The sequence below is a fragment of the Coccomyxa subellipsoidea genome, assembly GCF_000258705.1.
Source record: "Coccomyxa subellipsoidea C-169, whole genome shotgun sequence".
NCBI lineage: Eukaryota > Viridiplantae > Chlorophyta > Trebouxiophyceae > Coccomyxaceae > Coccomyxa > Coccomyxa subellipsoidea.
The window spans coordinates 987,557-1,005,188 of NW_005178026.1; the positions used below are offsets into that span (position 1 = coordinate 987,557).

A 17,632-nucleotide genomic window follows, 5' to 3' on the forward strand; every position below is an offset into this window, starting at 1 on the left:
AGTTTTCAAGAGGTTACTTTTGCTGTTTGGCTGATTGTTTGTTTCTGCTCTCTGCTCCGCTCTGCTGATTTGGCAAGTTTAGTCAGCTGGTGCCATTGCACTGCTCTGGCAAGGCCATTGGCTTGCCAGAGCGGAGGCTGACATATCTGTTCAGGACATTGACTCGGCTCTGCAGTGCCAGCCAGCCATACTGAGTATTGCATGTGTTTGTTGTTGTGACATCTGACCAGTCTGACGTTGGGATTAACTCTAAGTCACATCTCGATTTATCAAGTCTTGTGCCATTTTAATGACAGTCCAGTCGGCTTTTGAGCAAATTTGGTTTTCTGTCTAAGATATTTCTTAGCTTTGCTGGGGGATTGGGGACAGACCTGGATGCAAAGAGAACATTATTGCTTCTATGTGCTCTTTTTAACATGACTGTACAACATACGTGTACGGGGTTGTCTGTAATGTCTCTGTGGGGATGATTTCTATTTGCCAAAGACATAAGAACACTGCAAATCGAACATGAAATATGCACACAATGTCGTCTATTCTATATCAGGCGCGCTGTCCTATCTTAATGCATGCAGCTAGTGCAACCAGAAAATTACTTGTGACGCGCTCTAGAGCTTTGAACTTAGCGCTAGCCTCTTCTTCGTGCACATGCTGCGAGACTCTCACCAGAAGATTTCAAATTTGTGCAGCTCATCTTGAGTGCTATTTGAGACGGGTCAACTGGAGGAATGGGAGGACCACTGGGTCAAAGAAGTCCACGTGTTAGCATGCACGTGGCAGGGCGTTACAGGATTTTTAGGGCGGTACAGAGTTTCTCTCATTCACGAACTTCACTTAGTCTTCTAGTACCCACAGCAAATGTTCAATTGTGCCAGAGGGTTTGATAGAACTCATTTCGTTTGTCGGTAATACAAGTTCGTGCTCAACTGTAACGCACGGTCTGCCCGTTGCGCAGCAGCACGATCCCTCTTAATCGCTAAACATAGTCTTTCCAAACATATTTTGTAGATTATTGATACCGTATTCAGTTAGAGCGAAAGCCACAGCGACGTGGGTGCAATCGTACTGGTGCGATCCCTTGGCATGTTGCCATCTCCGCAGCCTGAGGCCGAAGCACAAGGTTTACCTGATTTACTCGTGTGAATCCTAATATGATACCGCTTTGGGATACTTATGTTCCAATTCCATTCGAAGAGATCTCGGTCTACTCATCGTCCGAATTACCGTCCGAGGTATCTTTGGACGTTCAGACCCGTGCAACAGTCTGGACAACAATTATGGAGATTTGTGTGCCGGGATTTTTTTCACTACATGGGAATATGATGGTTATGTGACCTTTCAGGTGGTCAAATGCAGAGCATACAAGAAGCTGTGGACCCGGAATACCAGCCGATGGGAACCTGCAGGAGGCTGCTCACGCACGTTCCCACACGTCCCGTTCCCGGAACCCAAGGTACTTCAGAATTCGACAAACTTTCCAATTCTCCTGTGTCAAGGAATCCCTGTAGTTGTCACTTCGAACCACCTGCACTAGCATCGGCTCTGCTCGTCGGAGCCTTCAAAAGACCTGAGGTGCTTGCGTGTGCCTGTGCTACAGCACCGTCGATGCCTACAATCGGGACAGACATTCTCGAGTGGCCGGGGAACGAGTTGAGAGGACCCCCCAGACCGCCCCCTGTGGTGCCGTGGCTTCAATGGAAGACCGCCAGAACAGCCAAACACTCATCGGAGCCCAGATTGGATCACATCAACGCAGCCAACCCGACAAGGTGCTGCCGTTTGGCAAGCTCCAGTGGACACTTGCCCAATAATTCATGGAACAGATGTACTTCACAATTATATTGCTGCTGCATTGAAAACAGCTGGTTGAAAGAGCAACCTGAAACTCAATCCAGTGGGCACTTGCTGCAGATGTCAGCAGGATGCATGTGCACAAGCTTCCAGTTGCAGTGGCTCCGGCTCGGATGACAGCGCAGCAGAGACAGATCAGCAAAGGGTTGCAAACAGAGACAGGGGTGGAGGAGTGAGGAAGCGGCTGCGACCGGGGCCGGTGCCAAAGCTTGAGGCCATGACTCTGCAAAGCTTCCAGGAGGGCGGCTACTTTGACATGCAGATCCAGGTCAGCCCGCTGCCATGAATTTCTCTTTTCCACACAATGGCTGCTCGCCAAATTCATGCTCAGCAGGAAAAACTCAGCAATTGATCGCTACATAGTTTGTGCAGCTCCTGCTGCAGTAAGTTTCATTTCTTCAAACAATTAAATATAACATGGGTGGCCTTTTACCTGCAGCTTGTCTGCAGACGCACCTTGCCTCCGGCTAAGTCGTCAGGAATGGCATTTAAAAAGGGCTAATATTCAGACAATCACGCCCATCCTCTCTATCTTCACATCTGCACAATGTTTCAGCAGTGAATTGCGCCACTGCTCTGTATGAAACATGTGAAGCCTTGCTGGTCTGTATGAAGGTGAGTTTGTCATTGCGCAGGAGGCGACCGCGCGGTTGGGCGTAGGGCGGACAGTGCTGACTAGGCGGGTGAGACAGCTGGGCATATCGCGGTGGCCCTACCGCAGGCGAGCCTCCATGCGCAAACTCATTGCCAAGACCCACCACTACTTGGTAGGCGCTCTGTGCAAAGCTGCTCAACGGCTAGTATTCTTAACTGTGCTGCAAAAAGCCACCACTTCAATCCCCCACTTGTAGACATCAGAAAGGGAATGCTTGAAAACAGTAAGACTTGTACCCCACTGACAAGAGAGATATATGGAAGGCCTTGGTCGTGAAACCTGGTCTAGGAAAGGCTTAGGCCTTCTTTCTCCTTGGACCCCTTGACCTCACAATTCAAGGATGAAAGGTTTCAAAAGGCAAAGCGTGCTTTTAGATTTGCACAGCATGGAGCGATTCGGTGTGCATGAGAATTCTGATAATGAGTTGGTGGTACTGAGGTGATGTCAGCGGCATGTGACGGCATGTGACAGCATATGACAAATGCAGGACCAAGGTGAGGCAAGGCGGCAGAGGCAGCAGCCACCAACGCGCAGCATAGTCGACCTGCTGCACCAGGAAATGGATCCCTGCAAGGTGGGTAGAGTTGCTCTGCAAAATACACTCTTCAGCCACGATATATACACACCGAGGACAACACAGCCTATTTCTTGGCTAGAAAATTTCCAATGCACATTTGGCTTCTTGGGGGAGAGCAACATGGCATGCGCAGGGTTGCGTCTGCCTTTCACCTGTCTGAAGTCCTCCCAATATATAAAATCTGCGATGTGTGCTGAATAGCATGTTTCTGGTGTCTGTTGAAAGCTCTTCATATTGCAACAACTGCTGCTGGTGGGGTGCAGGGCGCGAGAGATGCTGTGCTGTGGGATGCGATATGGAGGTATCGGCAGTGCTTCTTCAAGCAGGAGCACCTTGCTAAGAAGGCAAAGCCCTGCAAGCAGGGCAATAGCACTGGCTGATCAGCAGCAGCTGTAGCAGTTCCCTGCTCTGATAGTGTATGATATCTTGCTGAGCTCCCTGCAAGATGGATGACCAAAGGATTTGCATTGAAAGGATAATTCAAGAACTGCTGCCAGTGTGATAACCACGAGTTACATGATACTTTCTGAACTCCACCTCACGGTGCCAGATCTGGCTCCATGTCCTTCCTGATCCTTGGACATCCAAGGATCGTCTCGAGAGCTCATGCAACATGTTCCCCAACAGAATCGGATGCATTATCCTGCGTAATGTTTTGCTGAAAGCCAGTCGTCAAAGTCCTGCGAGACCCACGATGGTGTCTCCGGCATTGCCGTTCCTGTTCATACTCGGGTCAGCTGCAGCTGTCGCGTTCCCACCAGCAAAGCCCTGCTTCTGCCATGATCTCGACTGCCCAGATTACAGCCTTTGGGAGAAAACAAGCGTGTTCGAACGTCGAACGTATGCTCCGGGTAAGAAGACCGTACCTCTAGTTGTCGTGCTCCGAAGAAAAATTGAATACAGGAATAGGAATAAAGTTGCACTGAGGGATCGTCAAAGATGCGCTGCAAGCCTGAACTCATCTGCGTAATTTGTCACAGCAACGTGGGCTTCCACGAAGATCCACGGCTACCTCTACTCTGCCAGTTTCTTGGAGGGGTACAAGGTACGCTGGCTCGAACACTGTGTGACGCAGGACAGATTTTCTCCTGTTTTCTGATCGTCCTAGGACGACTGCTTGTCAGGCTTTCTGATTAACGGCTTTGACACACTTGCAGCGCCTTCTTGGATACGTCGATGGAGATAATGCGGATTCAGTAAAGATCACCAGGACTGTACCTGTGCTCACAAAAGTAGAGCGGGGAGCGGGGCCTTTCTGCAAAAGCAACTTCACAGTTTCCTTCTTCTTGCCATACCTCAGCATGGTAAATCTTGGCAACGTGCCTTGCAAGCAACAGCTGAGGACGATTAAATCTGCCCATCAAGGCATGCCAAGTCTTGGAATCACATTTTTAGAAAAAGAGTCTGGCCCATGTTGCTTGAATATTCTGTTGAGCAGGCTCAAGCCCCGGTGCCAAGAAGAAAAGATGTCTTCATTCAAAGGCCATATGGTTCACCGACGGTCTTCGTGTCTTCATATGGCGGATTTGGCGTTGACGACTGCACGATCTCAGCGCAGGTTGGTGCAGAAGTATTGAGCCAGTAACTGGCTGCTAGCGTATCACTACAATATTGCGCATGCAAATCTGTAGTTCATGTAAGGCAGAGTTTCTCTTGCACCTTCAGTGTATATTATTTAGTATCAATTCCCTTCTCATGAGCAATGCAGCGACTGGCATTTACACGGTGCCACTGACAGGATTGCTGTGTTCCCATGCATCAGGCCGCGAAGCTTGCAAAGAATCTGACGTACCGACAGACTCTTGACAGTGTCTTCTGGACGGCTGGCTACGACACGCCGTGGCGCCTTCTCAACAGGTGCCACAAGTGACATCCTCTGTGCAGTGTTTTCTTTGATCTTGAGAGGAGGAACCAGCTGTAACTCGCTCACCTCTATGATGACCTTCAGAGTCTTCATAAACTGCCTTCCTGACCCGCTGAGACAAAGTAGGAAGACCCGTCGAATCCTTTAATGAGAGAAGTGTTTTCAGCCGGGTTGTTATGTGCACTGTAGAGGCACGCTACTAGCAGTCTTCCAAGGTGATATGGCCTGGCATTTGTGTGTGGCAGGCACAACGAAATCTGGATCAATATGAAGGGCACACCTACGATGACCTGATAACATGCATATGCAAGCCGCTTTGGATGCATGCGCGGGCGGTGGCGCCACGGTGGCGCCAGTCAATATCTGCAATGCATTGGGACAGGTGGACAGTTTGTCCTGTGACAACAACAGTTGCACTGCAGGACATCTTGTCTGGCAGTCTTAATTGGAAGGGCTTGCGTGGTTTTTAGTCAATGGCTTCAATCAGTCCTGAAATTGACGGTGGATGCTTCAAGTGAGAATCCGAGTCCTGCTGCACCTCACAGACATGCAGGAAAGCAGTGCCTGATGTGAGAACAAATTTGAACACAGCCTGTTGGGCAAGACCAACATACCTGCTTCTAGAACGATGGTACTACTGGTAGTGCTCAGCAGTGTGCAGCTTGAGGTGCCACCAGCAGCCTGAGTACAGTGCAGACACTGCCCTTGTGTGAGAGCCCTTTGGGCACCCTAGTCTCTGAAGTCAGGCTTCACGTAGCAGGCAGCCCTAGCTCTCAATTTGCCAACACATGTTACGCAAAAGAGAATGAATGGGACGCTCAGCAACTTGGCTGGAGCTGCAAAGGATCAAAACATGCATGCATTGCGCATGCATGATGACGTGGATGCTGATTCAGCACTATCAACTCCCGACCCAGATTCCCTCGACAAGGGTTTATCTGTTTTCTTCAGCGCCGAGCTCGAACACGGTTAAGTCGCTCAATCTACGCTACAAATAGCTTTTGACATTCACTGGCGTGCTTGATTGTGAGACTTGCCAACTTGGAGCAGGCAATCGCTTAACGAGGAAAACCTACCTGACAGGCATCTCTCGACGCTACCCGCGAAAACCCAGACTGCACTATTTTTCTGGCCTAATATTACTTAAAAAATCCCAAATTTCCACGGTGTGACGACAGGTCCTCAAGGACTTCCTCGTGTGCGACAAAATGAGGAGCGACATCGCACACCTGGCAGCTTGGCCAGCTCTTCTTCTGCTCGTCTTTACCGCTGTAGCGGTCCAGTCTCGTGATGGTGTGCATATGTTCCTCTTACTCCGTTACGTTGCTCTGCCATCGCCTGGGAAGGACATTTTGTGCACGGGATGCCTCTAGCGTTTGGTGCTGCTGACTCGCGAAAAGCCCATACTTGTGCCATCCAAAACCTGTGATGCTCTATGATCATATTTTATGTGCATGTTATGACTTGGGGGTCTGTATTGTTGCTGATGCAGAGGGTTTTGGCGAAACTCCTCCTCTTACATCCGGCGCATCGTTACCAGCAAGGAGGCAGCTGATTGAGGACACTGGGCTGTGGACCTATCCCGCTTCACCATACAACAACACAGGATACTATGCCGCTACGATCGCACGACAGTCGCTCTCACCCGTAAGTGACTGAGCTAAAACGAGTCCCCATCCTGACCTGCGACCTGTGCTCACCTCAGACTGCAGGACGAGGTTTACGCTGGTAATCTTGCACTTGTGTAGAGGTGTTACTTTTGTAGTGCAGCTCACTACCAGGAGTCCAGCAGTTCCACTTCACGGGCTAGTCTGCTAGCACATTTCCTCTGAGTAGCATTGTGACTGCAGGGCGCCACATTCAACGTGAGCATTGCTCAGGACGAAAGCAAGCTGCTCGAGGACGTGATAGTCAGCGCCTCGTCTTTCAAGGACCCATCAACAGATATTTCTGGGTCTCCCAACATCAGTGTCGCCTGCACCCCTGGCTATGGGGAGCCCCTCCTGAACGCCACCCCTCAGGCCTTCTGGTGGGCGGATGAGCCCTACTGGGAAGCAGGTATTTCTAAATACCTCTGCCCTCCACTCTTGCTCAGCTTCAGCTGATCTCTTTGGGCACTGCTAGAGTCCTGGGATCCTGGCTCTGCAGGGGCTTGCCATGATTGCTGTTGCTGTTGCTGTTGCTGTTGCTGTTGCTGTTGCTGTTGCTGTTGCTGTTGCTGTTGCTGTTGCTGTTGCTGTTGCTGTTGCTGTTGCTGTTGCTGTTGCTGTTGCTGTTGCTGTTGCTGTTGCTGTTGCTGTTGCTGTTGCTGTTGCTGTTGCTGTTGCTGTTGCTGTTGCTGTTGCTGTTGCTGTTGCTGTCGCTGTCGCTGTTGCTGTTGCTGGTTGCTGCAAAGCACATGCTGTGTTTGGGGCACGGCATACAGAATTGAGTAGCCAAGCCGTTGTTGACGCGAGCAAGCGAGCAAGTCAAATGCAATTTTAAGTTTTCGCCAGCACCGCGCATGCGTCTTTGGCCAGTGTCAGAGGGGAAAGTTGGTGCACAAGCCTTTCTGCTTACTTGTGCACTCTGTGCTCCAGTTGATGCCTGTAGGAATATGCGCCTAAGAATGTCTGTGTTCTGCGATTGCAACAGGTGCAAGCAATGGAACTGCAAATACAGGCTTGAAGATTCGAGTTCTGGACGAACGCCATCTGAGGGTCGAACAGGGCATTGCCTTTCGGACCGGCACTGACATTGGATCCAATATCACAGTTGTAAGAGGCGTCATCTGCACGGTGCAGCCCTGGCCACATCTCAATCTGGATTTCTGAATTCTAATTTGCCTGAGATCAAGAACGGGGCATCCTTGGTGAGCACGTGTGTGTTATGTGTGTTATTATGCCAAATCTTTTCCATCACTTTTCCTTCACTTGCTGTCATTCAAGAGGCGTAATGTCTTTTCAGATGTTTCTGCGTTCCCATCTCTGTACGGCACCTGGGACTCCAAATTCAGTCAAGTATGTCCCCATGCAAAACCATCTCAGACTGGAACCACGCAGCACAAGCCACAGCCTTCTCCGGCCGCAACAGAGCTCGCTTTGAGGAGTGACATTTGCTTGTTGTACCGGACGCTGATCACAAACAATAAATTGTGGTCAATAGCCATTGCCTCAGTGGTCATCAGGACTGAGAGGTGAAGTGTTTGTCATGCATGCACAGATCACCAACCAGGGAGAAGTGCCCATCAAGCTTGATGTAACTGTCTCTGTCGATCCCAGCACCCGATATGACCCCGAGGAATGGACAGAGCCCGGAGCCCTGCGTGCCATCTACGGAAGGTGCCATTCTGCTGTCACCGCATTTTCTCACCTGTAATTGCCTTGACCATTTCCAGCACCGTCATTTTCCCTGCGTTGTTGTTGCTGCAGAAGTGCTGCGGAATGTTCAGGACCCCTGCGTTACTCCCCTTAACGTTTCCGTGCAGTGGACATGCACTGCAATGTCAAGGTTCTAGGATTACAGGACTTCAAGCACTATGTGTTTATGTCAAGGAAGATTTTGTAGGCAATACAGAAGCTATGGTGAAGGGGACTGTGACGAAGGTCACTGAAATATTCACTTTGTGTTTGCAGCTGCTGCAAGGGCAAGGCGGCCTGCCCTGAGTGGAAGGCAAAGAGCGAGGAGCTTGTCTACGTGCCATCCCCAGAAACCAAAAAGATCTTGACCGACTGGTGCCAGTTCCCGGGACAGACCTGCCACGCCAATGGATCCCTGGAGACCATGGACTTTTCGAATTTAAATTTGCAGTGCAGCTTCCCCTTCTCCCGTCTGGCGGCGTTCCCTTCCATCACCTTCCTCACGATTAGTGACAACCCCGATATGACGGTGAGTCATCACATTGTTTTCAGCGGGTCTCTCATTCCTGGCAATTGCCTTCTTGCTGAACCATTATATGCATGCATGCATTTTTTTGCGTGCAGATGCAAGATAGAACCCATTTTGTCCAGAGACCCAGATCGCATCATCGATTATTATTTTGTCACATAAATGTCTGCAAGGCTGCGGACTTGTCTGTGCTGCTGCTTACTTCCTGCATGCGCCGCTACATCAGCACGTCCCTAGAAGTCAAGCAATGTAGCTGTGTATTTGACTTGTTGCGCCTGGCGAGTTAGATCTGGGCTTGCAGCAGTTCAAGATCCCCGTTGGGTGTCTGGCCGTAGCCAGGGCCTCCATTCAGGTGTTATCATGAATGGCTTTTATGCCTGTACTCACATTCAGCTCTTTGTACTGTCTTAGCTGCTCTCAGTCTGACATGGGTTTTTCTTTCTCAAACAGGGCACATACAACGACCTCTTCACAGCCGCAAATGACCTGCTGGCACTGGAGGGCCTAGCGCTGACTGGACCTCTGGGGCTTAAGGGCAATCTGGCCCCAGACTATGTCGACCTGTCCGACAACACAATGGCGGCCGATTCGCAGATCTGTGAGTTAGTCAGCGCTGAGTATAATGGCGTCGCCGTGCTCACTCTCAAGGACCTTACAGGCCTGACTGGACCTGTACCTGCCTGTCTCTTTGAGAACACCTCGCTCTCTACGCTCTTCATCGGTGAGGTTTCTTGCTGCCAAGGAATGCCAGATTGCCTATTACCTGCTTGCATATGTGTGTGCTTCTATGCATGCTTACAAGTGTGCGCGCAGTCCAGAAACATGGAGTCCAGACAATGCTGTCAATGTGCTGGCATGGTTATGAATGTGCTGGCATGGTTTCTGGAAAGTACGGAATTATCTGGAAGAGCCAACAAGTGCTGGGTTGGTCGTGCTGGGAGGCAAAATGTCACCTACATCCTAAAAGCTATCTGTCTTGGATCAAGCGGCGGTGAAGACACAGCTACTGATGAGGACGATCGGAAAATCCCACACATGCGGTGCAAAAGGGCATGTTGATCGAGGACGACATGCAGTTAAAACCTGAGAGTGTATCTGCATATTGGCGCAGGTGGAACGGGCCTGTCCGGCCCGCTGCCTGCATACAAGAGCGGCACCATTGAGAATATGAATGTCACTTTGGCTCGTGGATTTTCCACCTGAAACGAGAGAGCAGAGGCCTCTCAATTGCTACAGTGAACACACAGCAAACTTTGGGATGGCCCCTGTTGAGCAAAGCACTGAAGTCTTTGAAAAAAAGAAGTGGGTATATCTGGGCTGATTATGAATTTTAAGTTTGGAGAGTTTATGAGGACCTGGCGCGGCCAGTAAGCAGGGGAGATTGATGGATATGCACCGGGCATTCATCTGAGACTTTGCCACTGCTTTCCTTGCGCTGCAAGCTTGCCAAAATCTGGCATGCTTAAGTCTCTTGACTGAAGTCAGAAGTGTGCATGTTGTGCCATTTAATTGGCCAATGTCACAGTGTTACATCTGCAAGTATCAGAACCAAGTCTGCGGGCGATTTAAGGGTTAACAACGGTGTGTCACAATGCTTTTGCTGCTGGTGGATTGAGTTCATATTGCTGAAGTATTCTGTTTTTTTGCAACGAAATGTGCAGTGGGTGTGAGGGGTGCTGTTTTGCAAAGTCTTGTGAAGTGGCTTTCAGGCGTGCAGTTGCAATTGTCATTTATTTGCGTTACTTTGTATCATGCAATCTTTCAGGAATTTGAATCAAGTATGGCAGCCATTTCTCACTTTCAAAGCAGGCCATTGGGCCCCCTCCAGTGCAAGAAGATACTTTTATATTTATGTAACTATCCAAGTTTATTCGACTTGTCGCACCATTCTTTGATAGCACAGTGATGCCATTTCTCGATCCTGAAATTTGCTTTGCTTTCAGCATGTTGGTGACGTGCCAATCTTTTGACATCAGCTGCTTAACCAGGTTCCTCGAAAGTATAAAACCTGAATTTCTGGTCAAGATCTCATCTCGTCGCTCTCCAAAAGCAACGCACCAGCTAGTGTACCTCTGAAACTGTCAATTTTATTGGCTTCAACAGGGCGACTATAGAGGCCTTTTTTTTAAATTGGGGAAAATCTGCCTGCTCTAAATGAGGTCATTGTGACCGGGCCTCTTGGCCTCAGCGCTTCAATAACCCTGGGATACCCTGATATCACCCCCCATGATGAAGAACCTAGGGTAGGCTGTAAGAGGGGGGCCTACTACAGCGCCTTTGACCCCATCTGCAACCAGGGGTGCATATGATGGGATCAAGGAATTCACCATAAAAAACCTTAAGGACCAGGCTTCCTGGCTCCTAAGGTTGCCATGTGCACAGATCTGCATGCGTTGCCTGTGTCAAGGCTTCATTACCATCTGTCACTCTGACATGCAGATGATCTCAGCCAATTCCCCCAACACACTGGACATTTCGTCTACGCCGCTAATGGCATCGCAATGATGCACTCTTCCGACACTGTTCTGCAACAAGTACACTCACAATGTGTTCTCCAAAAAAGGCCCGGCAGCCTTCAGGGTACTTGTACAACAATGGCATTTCCCCAATTGTACAAATTTTCACCGAGGCTTTTGCCAAACATGCCATGGGTTGCGCTAATTTCAGACCTGCACTCCTGCAATGGCAAACGCCAGAGGTAGTACAAAAGCCACGCTTGGAATGCACATCGCCTTTCTTTTCAATGCCTGACTGTGCGTGGCTGGTCAGCAGCCGATTTTCTAGCGACTGAAGGTGACTAAGCGGTGATGCCCATGTCTAGTTCACCGTTCCCCTGGGAGGCCGCTGGCTTCGTGCTGGAGAAGAGGGTGTTACGGCGCAGCCCATAGAAGCTAGCAGGGGTCAGCCGCTCACTCCTGCTCGTGAATTGCCACCCCTGCGCAAAACACAAGTTGAAACATGTATTCCTTGTGACACTGAGCCCGAAGGATCATCTCTAGAAGGGGCCATCTGAAACATGAGCTGCAATGCATGGTTGCGCGAGGACAGCCCTGGATTTTCCCCCCGTCAGCATTAGAATATGCCTGCAGAGAGCTATGCTGCAAGCCATCTAAGGAGCAATATGGGCAATATATGCCTCTGTGGGGCATCACAAAGTCTATAGGAAGAGTACACAAGTGCTGGCAAGGGAACAGCTGCCACAGCAGACTGCACGCAAACAAGCGCCGCCTAGCTCTGCAAAGAATCCGACATGAAAGGGCATGCACCTTTGCATGAGCTTTTGATCAAAGTATAAACTTCCATTGCGGAAAAATTGACAAGGTCTCCGCCAGGTGTGTCCCGCAATTGGCACAGAGCAGGCATGCATGCACAAGCCTTGCATGCGCTCCAATCAACAAATTGGGATACAAATGAAGGACATTACTCAACAGGTGCGTCCCGCACTAGGCACAGCGCATACAATGCTAAAAAAGTTGTAGGCGCTTCAACTGATGAATTGATTTCCACAAGTGTGACAACTCGCCAGCTGCATGCCGCACTTATTGAAGAGCAGACATCCATGCATGCATGTCCGTGCATGCATGTCCGGACATATGCCGCAATTTCTCTGCGCATAGATTGAGATGAATTCCCACAAAGATCAATCTGAATAATACTCACCAGGTGCGTGCCGCAGTTGGCGCAGACAGCGATGGTCCATGCATATCCCTTGAACCAGGAGTACTCCGCCGTGGGACGCCCCTGGAGACTGACCGACTGCGGCCTGATCTGGCGCAGCGCCACCAGGTCGTGCACATAGCCTGCCGCAGCAGCAATACTAAGCTTAGGAGCCACCTTCAGACAATATTTATGCTTGTGAAACTGACCTGCCTCAGGACCATATCATTCATAGGACCATAAGTGGCACTGAACCAAGGTTCCAGGGCAAATGGTGCAAGATCTGCGCATGCTTCACATTTGCGCATGCATATGCACGAGTGCACGAGTGCAGGAAGGAGTGCAAGGAATCTAGCAGCCTGCTTTTTAAGGGATGGCAAGCCCTGCATGCGAGGAAATTAAATTCCACGGTTTGGAGCGCGGACCTGAGTTGTTAACAAACATGCCGGCTGGTCCCTCATCTGTGATGCGCAGCGAATCCTTCGTCCGCCCAATCTGAGCAGCAAACAACACGCCGTCACCTTTCCGGGTAAATGAACAACCACAAACAACCTTCATTATTGGACTATCCCCTCCATGACACCAGACCGGCGCCACTGCGGCACTTCCTGATAGGCTGCAGAAGGTTGCAGGCCTTCACTTAGGTAAAAGCTCCACTTACTGTTCAGCGGTGCGCTACTAACATGCTACTAAAGAGAAATCTAGCAGGTATTTGTGGAGGAGAGCGGTCTAAGTACCCTAGCGACATTGGGTCCTGGGGCTACAAGGGGAGCCTTGTTTGGCAGCAGGCGTGCCGCAGTGGGATGAATCACACTCGGCTGATCACAGATCAGTGGCGGTGGTGACACACCTCGTGCAGGCAATCCCGGCAGAGCAGCCGCTCCCCGGCACCTGCGCGCAGGTGCGCCAGGATCGCACGCAGCCGGTGGCCGGCCGTCGGCGCCTCCAGCAGTTTTTGGCGCGCGGCCGGTCCCACCGGCAGATTTCGCGCCAGCCAGTAACCCACCGCCACCGGATCCCCTTTGAGCACCGTCACCTGCGAAGAAAACAACGCAGTCCACTTCAATATATTTTCAAGCTTAAAATTTAGTATGTTGTAACATGCTTGGCAACATGACTTAAAGGCCTCTGCCTCGGTACTGGAAGATGTCCGGCCTGTTCCCTGGTTATGCAGTCCTCTGTGCAGTGCCAGGAAGATTCACTGGGCTTGGGCGGGTCGTGCTGAAATGCAAAACAAAGGTCGATTTATTTCAAACGGAGGTCAGCTTACGTTACGCTGTGTGTTCCGCCCTTCCCTGTTGCTCGAAAACGAACAGCTTTCGAAAATGAGCCTCCAACGGTGCATCGATCATTTTGGTTCTCAACGAGATGATAAATTGCCAGAAAAACAGGACAATGGGGCGAAACTAGCGCAAACGATTGGTGTTATCTTCGCATCTGTCCTTGTGCCGACCTTGTTTTACGGGGCCAGAAGGCATTTCGGGAGGTGATCCTGTCCTCGACCTGTTTTTTGGCTAATGTTAGTACCTGCTTTGCGTCTTGATTGCACCGGTGGGTGAATTCGGTAATCCAAGAATAGCACATCCCGAGGCAGATGGATTTCCACACTGCAGGGGTGGCGCCAGCACACTCCTGACATCCTCGAACCATTGGGAAATGTTGCTGCAGGATGTGGAGGAGGGGCCGTTATCGGGCAGCAAAACACGCCGATGTGCATCAGAAGCGTGCCAATGCTACACCCCCACCTCTTGCCGCAGCTGCACCCAAGGCTGTGAAGAAACAGCCAGTTGGCTTGCATGCGCTTGCAGAGTCTAAAGATCTGGCTCGTGACTGGCTCAGCTGACTTTCTGATGACGCTGAATTTACTTGGAACAGCGGATCAGCTTCTGATGTGGGAAGTGCTGCTGGCAAACAGCCTCGAGTGCGAATGTGCTAAATGCTGAAAACCCATGTGCGCCTGTGTTATCACTGTCACCCAGATGCTATCCCTGGGTTTGCAGTGCGTCCTGTCATAACTGCACGCCAGAAGTATCCCTCCCAAGGGGACACCAATCGAGAATTCTTCAGAAGAGAAGAGTCCGCCCCTGGAGCAGGTCTTGAAAACGAAAGTTGTTACCTCTGGAGGGTTGTGGGCGAACAGCTGCCACAGCACGAGCGGTCACGACTCTGCTCGAAGCTCACATGGGCCCACCCTCTGACTCTCCTCCCAAAACCCCACACGCTCCCTGGCTCTAGCGTTAGACAGGTGGATACAGGGCAATGCACAAACATCGGTTGCGATCTCCGAGAAGAGCTGGCGCGAGGCGTCGGCGAGTCCCCAGGCGCCGCAGACCCTCTGACACTTACCCAACACAGGGCCGCCAGTTCTTTGGATTTGAATCCGCTTTAATGGGGCAGGGAAGGGCCCTCCTACCTCGGGTGCGATCTCTGAGAAGAGCTGCCGAGCGGCGTCAGCGAGCCCCCAGGCGTCGCATGCGCGCCACGCCCACGGCGCCCAGTGCGCGGCACCGTCCCGGGCGACTTCGCGCGGCAGCCGCGGCAACGGGGAATCCGCGCAGATCCGCACGTGCCATCGCAGCTCCGTCGATTGGGAATCAGCTGCCTCTACCACCTCGAACCGCTGGCAGCCTGCGGGGCAGGACACGCCGTTTTCAATTCTCCCTTCTTCGTTGTGGCTTCGTGGGCCAAGTGCTTCTCTAGAAATAATATACAGGCGAAGGCTTTGGTTTGAAGTATTTTGGCAAGAAAACTTCCCAGAATGTAGCTGCTTTCAGAGATCTGACGTGCAATCTGAAGAGAAAACCAAGCCATCAATCGCTCTGGCACAGCAGCTCCATGACACAGATGCGGGTCATGACGCTGTTGGTCCAAGCCTGTTGCAAGCCCCCTTAAGATTTCCAGGTTGACGCCACAACCGAGAATGAATGGAACGGGAAGCGCAGTCCAGGAGAAGCTCCCCTGCAGAGCACTGCGAGGCACATGCGCACCTGCGCTGCCAGATGCATGGCTCACCTTCGGCGATGACCTTGAGGGTGGATGGCCAGATGCCGTTGTCCTCGCGCTGCAGCTTCCTCAGAAGCGCTGTGCACCCGACCTGCCCATGCTCCACTCGCCGCTGCTGGCTGAACACCTGCATCAATCAAACTTCAGCTCTCACTGCCAGAGGTACTTCTCAGGACCCCCCAGTCCTTCAGATTCCCCTGCGATGACTGGGCCTGAGGGCGACAGAGCAGGGTTGCACCCGCTACGATTTTGTCCTCCAGAGGACTGAGCACCTTCAAAGTTCAGCACGACGCGCTCGAGTCGACAAGGAAGGAACAGGACAGGCACTCGAGCGGTCACAACAAGCTGAGTTCGAGACCCTGGACAGGTATCTATGTAGGACACTCAATATACTACGAAGGCTTGACAGTCTGTTGATGTGCCGCACCACAGCAATGAGGCATTTGTAGGGGGCGGGTGCCGCGAGGGCCTGCTCCACGACCCAGTGTGCGCGGCTGTTGCTGACCAGCAGCGGCAGCGTGCACCCAGGCATCACCACCACATCTGCATGCATGCACACATGCCTTAGTCATGCGTGCACAAGCACGCATGGATGTCCGTTCATGGTCTTGTTCATGCTGTGCACAGCCTGCATTATCAGCTTGACTTCATGTCTCAATGATGGCGCTGTGGAATGGCATTCATGGCCGGCACTTGTGAGTTTAGAATGCCAGTGTAGCAAGGGAAAGGACAGGCTTCAACATATGCAACGGCCTGAGTGCCCAGCGGATTGTTGGGCGTTGTGAGAGGAATTGGGCTGCTGTGCTCACCAGGGAATGTCAGCAAAGGCAGCTGGCAGACGTGAGCGTCCTCAAGCGTCGCATCTGAGTGGGCCAGGTCTTCGCAGTCTGTGTGCAGGATTAAAAAAATCACGCTAGGAATCAGGCACAGTGGTCCGGTAATTACAATTCGTGTCACGTAAACAGATCAGATATGCTTACCTCCCAGGTAGGTGTGCAGCCCTGCTAGGGAGGGATCCATTGGCACCACGGCTGCATTGCAACAGCAGAAGAGCGTCGATTCGACATTGTGCATTATAAAGGTGACGATAATATGTGTGGAGACGTCATGTGACGAATAAATTCACTCTCTCTCTCTCGCTATGCCAAGTAATGGTGCCTTGCAAAGGGGTATTCACCTCGCTCGTCCCCATCCTCTAGAAGGAACCCATCCTCTGACGCGCTCGAGAAATGGAAACTTTCAGATGATACATCCGAAGGTCCATCGTCTTCGATGCTATCGCCTTCCCCGTCCGGGAAATTGATTATGAGGTGTGCCATGTACTATGTGACATGGCCTGTGTACCACTTATTACTTTGCATTAAGAGCCAGGAAAGGACGGGGTAGCCTTTGATTTCCCAACGAAAAAATACTTTGGATGCTCCTAAAAGCAGATGCGGATTCGATTTTTTGACGAGTACTAGAAAATTGGCAGGAATGTCAGACCGATGTGGTCACTGCTAACAAAGCACGAGGGCTAGGCAAGGCCTTGGTTCTGGCTGATACAACATTCGCTTGCATCACAGTTGTAATATTTACAAGTCTCAAATGACAGTAATGTCCTTTGAACAGGGTCAGTTACTAACCCTCCAGCTCAACACACCCTTCATCTCCAAAGCATGCAGCCCAAAACTAATGCGAGGTGAGTTGGTGTGTGATTTGCTCCCTTCCTGAAAGCTCTCATTCTCCTACAACCCTTTGCGAGACAAAGCTTAATCCAAGATCGCTCTTTGACTCGGATTTGGCTACCCCATCCTAAAAGTAGACCTGTGAGGAGTCCTCACGGTCCTTGAGAGCTAGAGTGAATAAAATTCCCATGTCCTGTTCACATACAGCTGGCTTGCACAGGGCGTTAAGCTACTGTAAAATTCGGCTGGCAAATATGGCAGCCCTTACTCCGACGTTTTGGATGTCTGGCAAGCTAACCCTCCAGCTCCACCCCAGGCTCACCCTCAGCTTATAAGGCATGCATCACCACCTTTCTGTACAATCACATCTGCAACCCGGCCCAGCAAGGCGCCAGGCCACGTTTTCGAAAACAGCAAATTACAAGTTCTTCGGCCCTCGCGGCCATGTCTATTGCTGAGCCTGAGCCCTGACTCACCTCCTGCAGCATGCA

General features: G+C 51.1%; 3 protein-coding genes across 3 annotated transcripts; 2 read left to right on the top strand and 1 right to left on the bottom strand.

Moving 5' to 3' along the window:
* Positions 1-1,605: 1,605 nt before the first annotated feature.
* COCSUDRAFT_58197 (hypothetical protein) lies at positions 1,606-3,463 on the top strand (the record flags this gene model as incomplete). Its single annotated transcript, XM_005644448.1, has 5 exons — positions 1,606-1,769; positions 1,951-2,119; positions 2,487-2,618; positions 2,994-3,080; positions 3,347-3,463. The coding sequence occupies 5 exons, from the start codon at positions 1,606-1,608 to the stop codon at positions 3,461-3,463; spliced, it is 669 nt and encodes a 222-aa protein (XP_005644505.1).
* Positions 3,464-5,251: 1,788 nt separating this feature from the next.
* COCSUDRAFT_58198 (hypothetical protein) lies at positions 5,252-10,017 on the top strand (the record flags this gene model as incomplete). Its single annotated transcript, XM_005644449.1, has 9 exons — positions 5,252-5,329; positions 6,126-6,240; positions 6,440-6,594; positions 6,798-7,005; positions 7,609-7,724; positions 8,149-8,267; positions 8,562-8,814; positions 9,265-9,535; positions 9,926-10,017. 9 exons carry the CDS (start codon positions 5,252-5,254, stop codon positions 10,015-10,017), a joined length of 1,407 nt encoding a protein of 468 aa, XP_005644506.1.
* A 1,460-nt stretch (positions 10,018-11,477) lies between these two features.
* COCSUDRAFT_58199 (hypothetical protein) lies at positions 11,478-16,793 on the bottom strand (the record flags this gene model as incomplete). Its single annotated transcript, XM_005644450.1, has 11 exons — positions 11,478-11,491; positions 11,641-11,749; positions 12,475-12,614; positions 12,897-12,966; positions 13,322-13,507; positions 14,885-15,099; positions 15,484-15,601; positions 15,902-16,017; positions 16,284-16,361; positions 16,455-16,505; positions 16,652-16,793. 11 exons carry the CDS (start codon positions 16,791-16,793, stop codon positions 11,478-11,480), a joined length of 1,239 nt encoding a protein of 412 aa, XP_005644507.1.
* Positions 16,794-17,632: the final 839 nt, after the last annotated feature.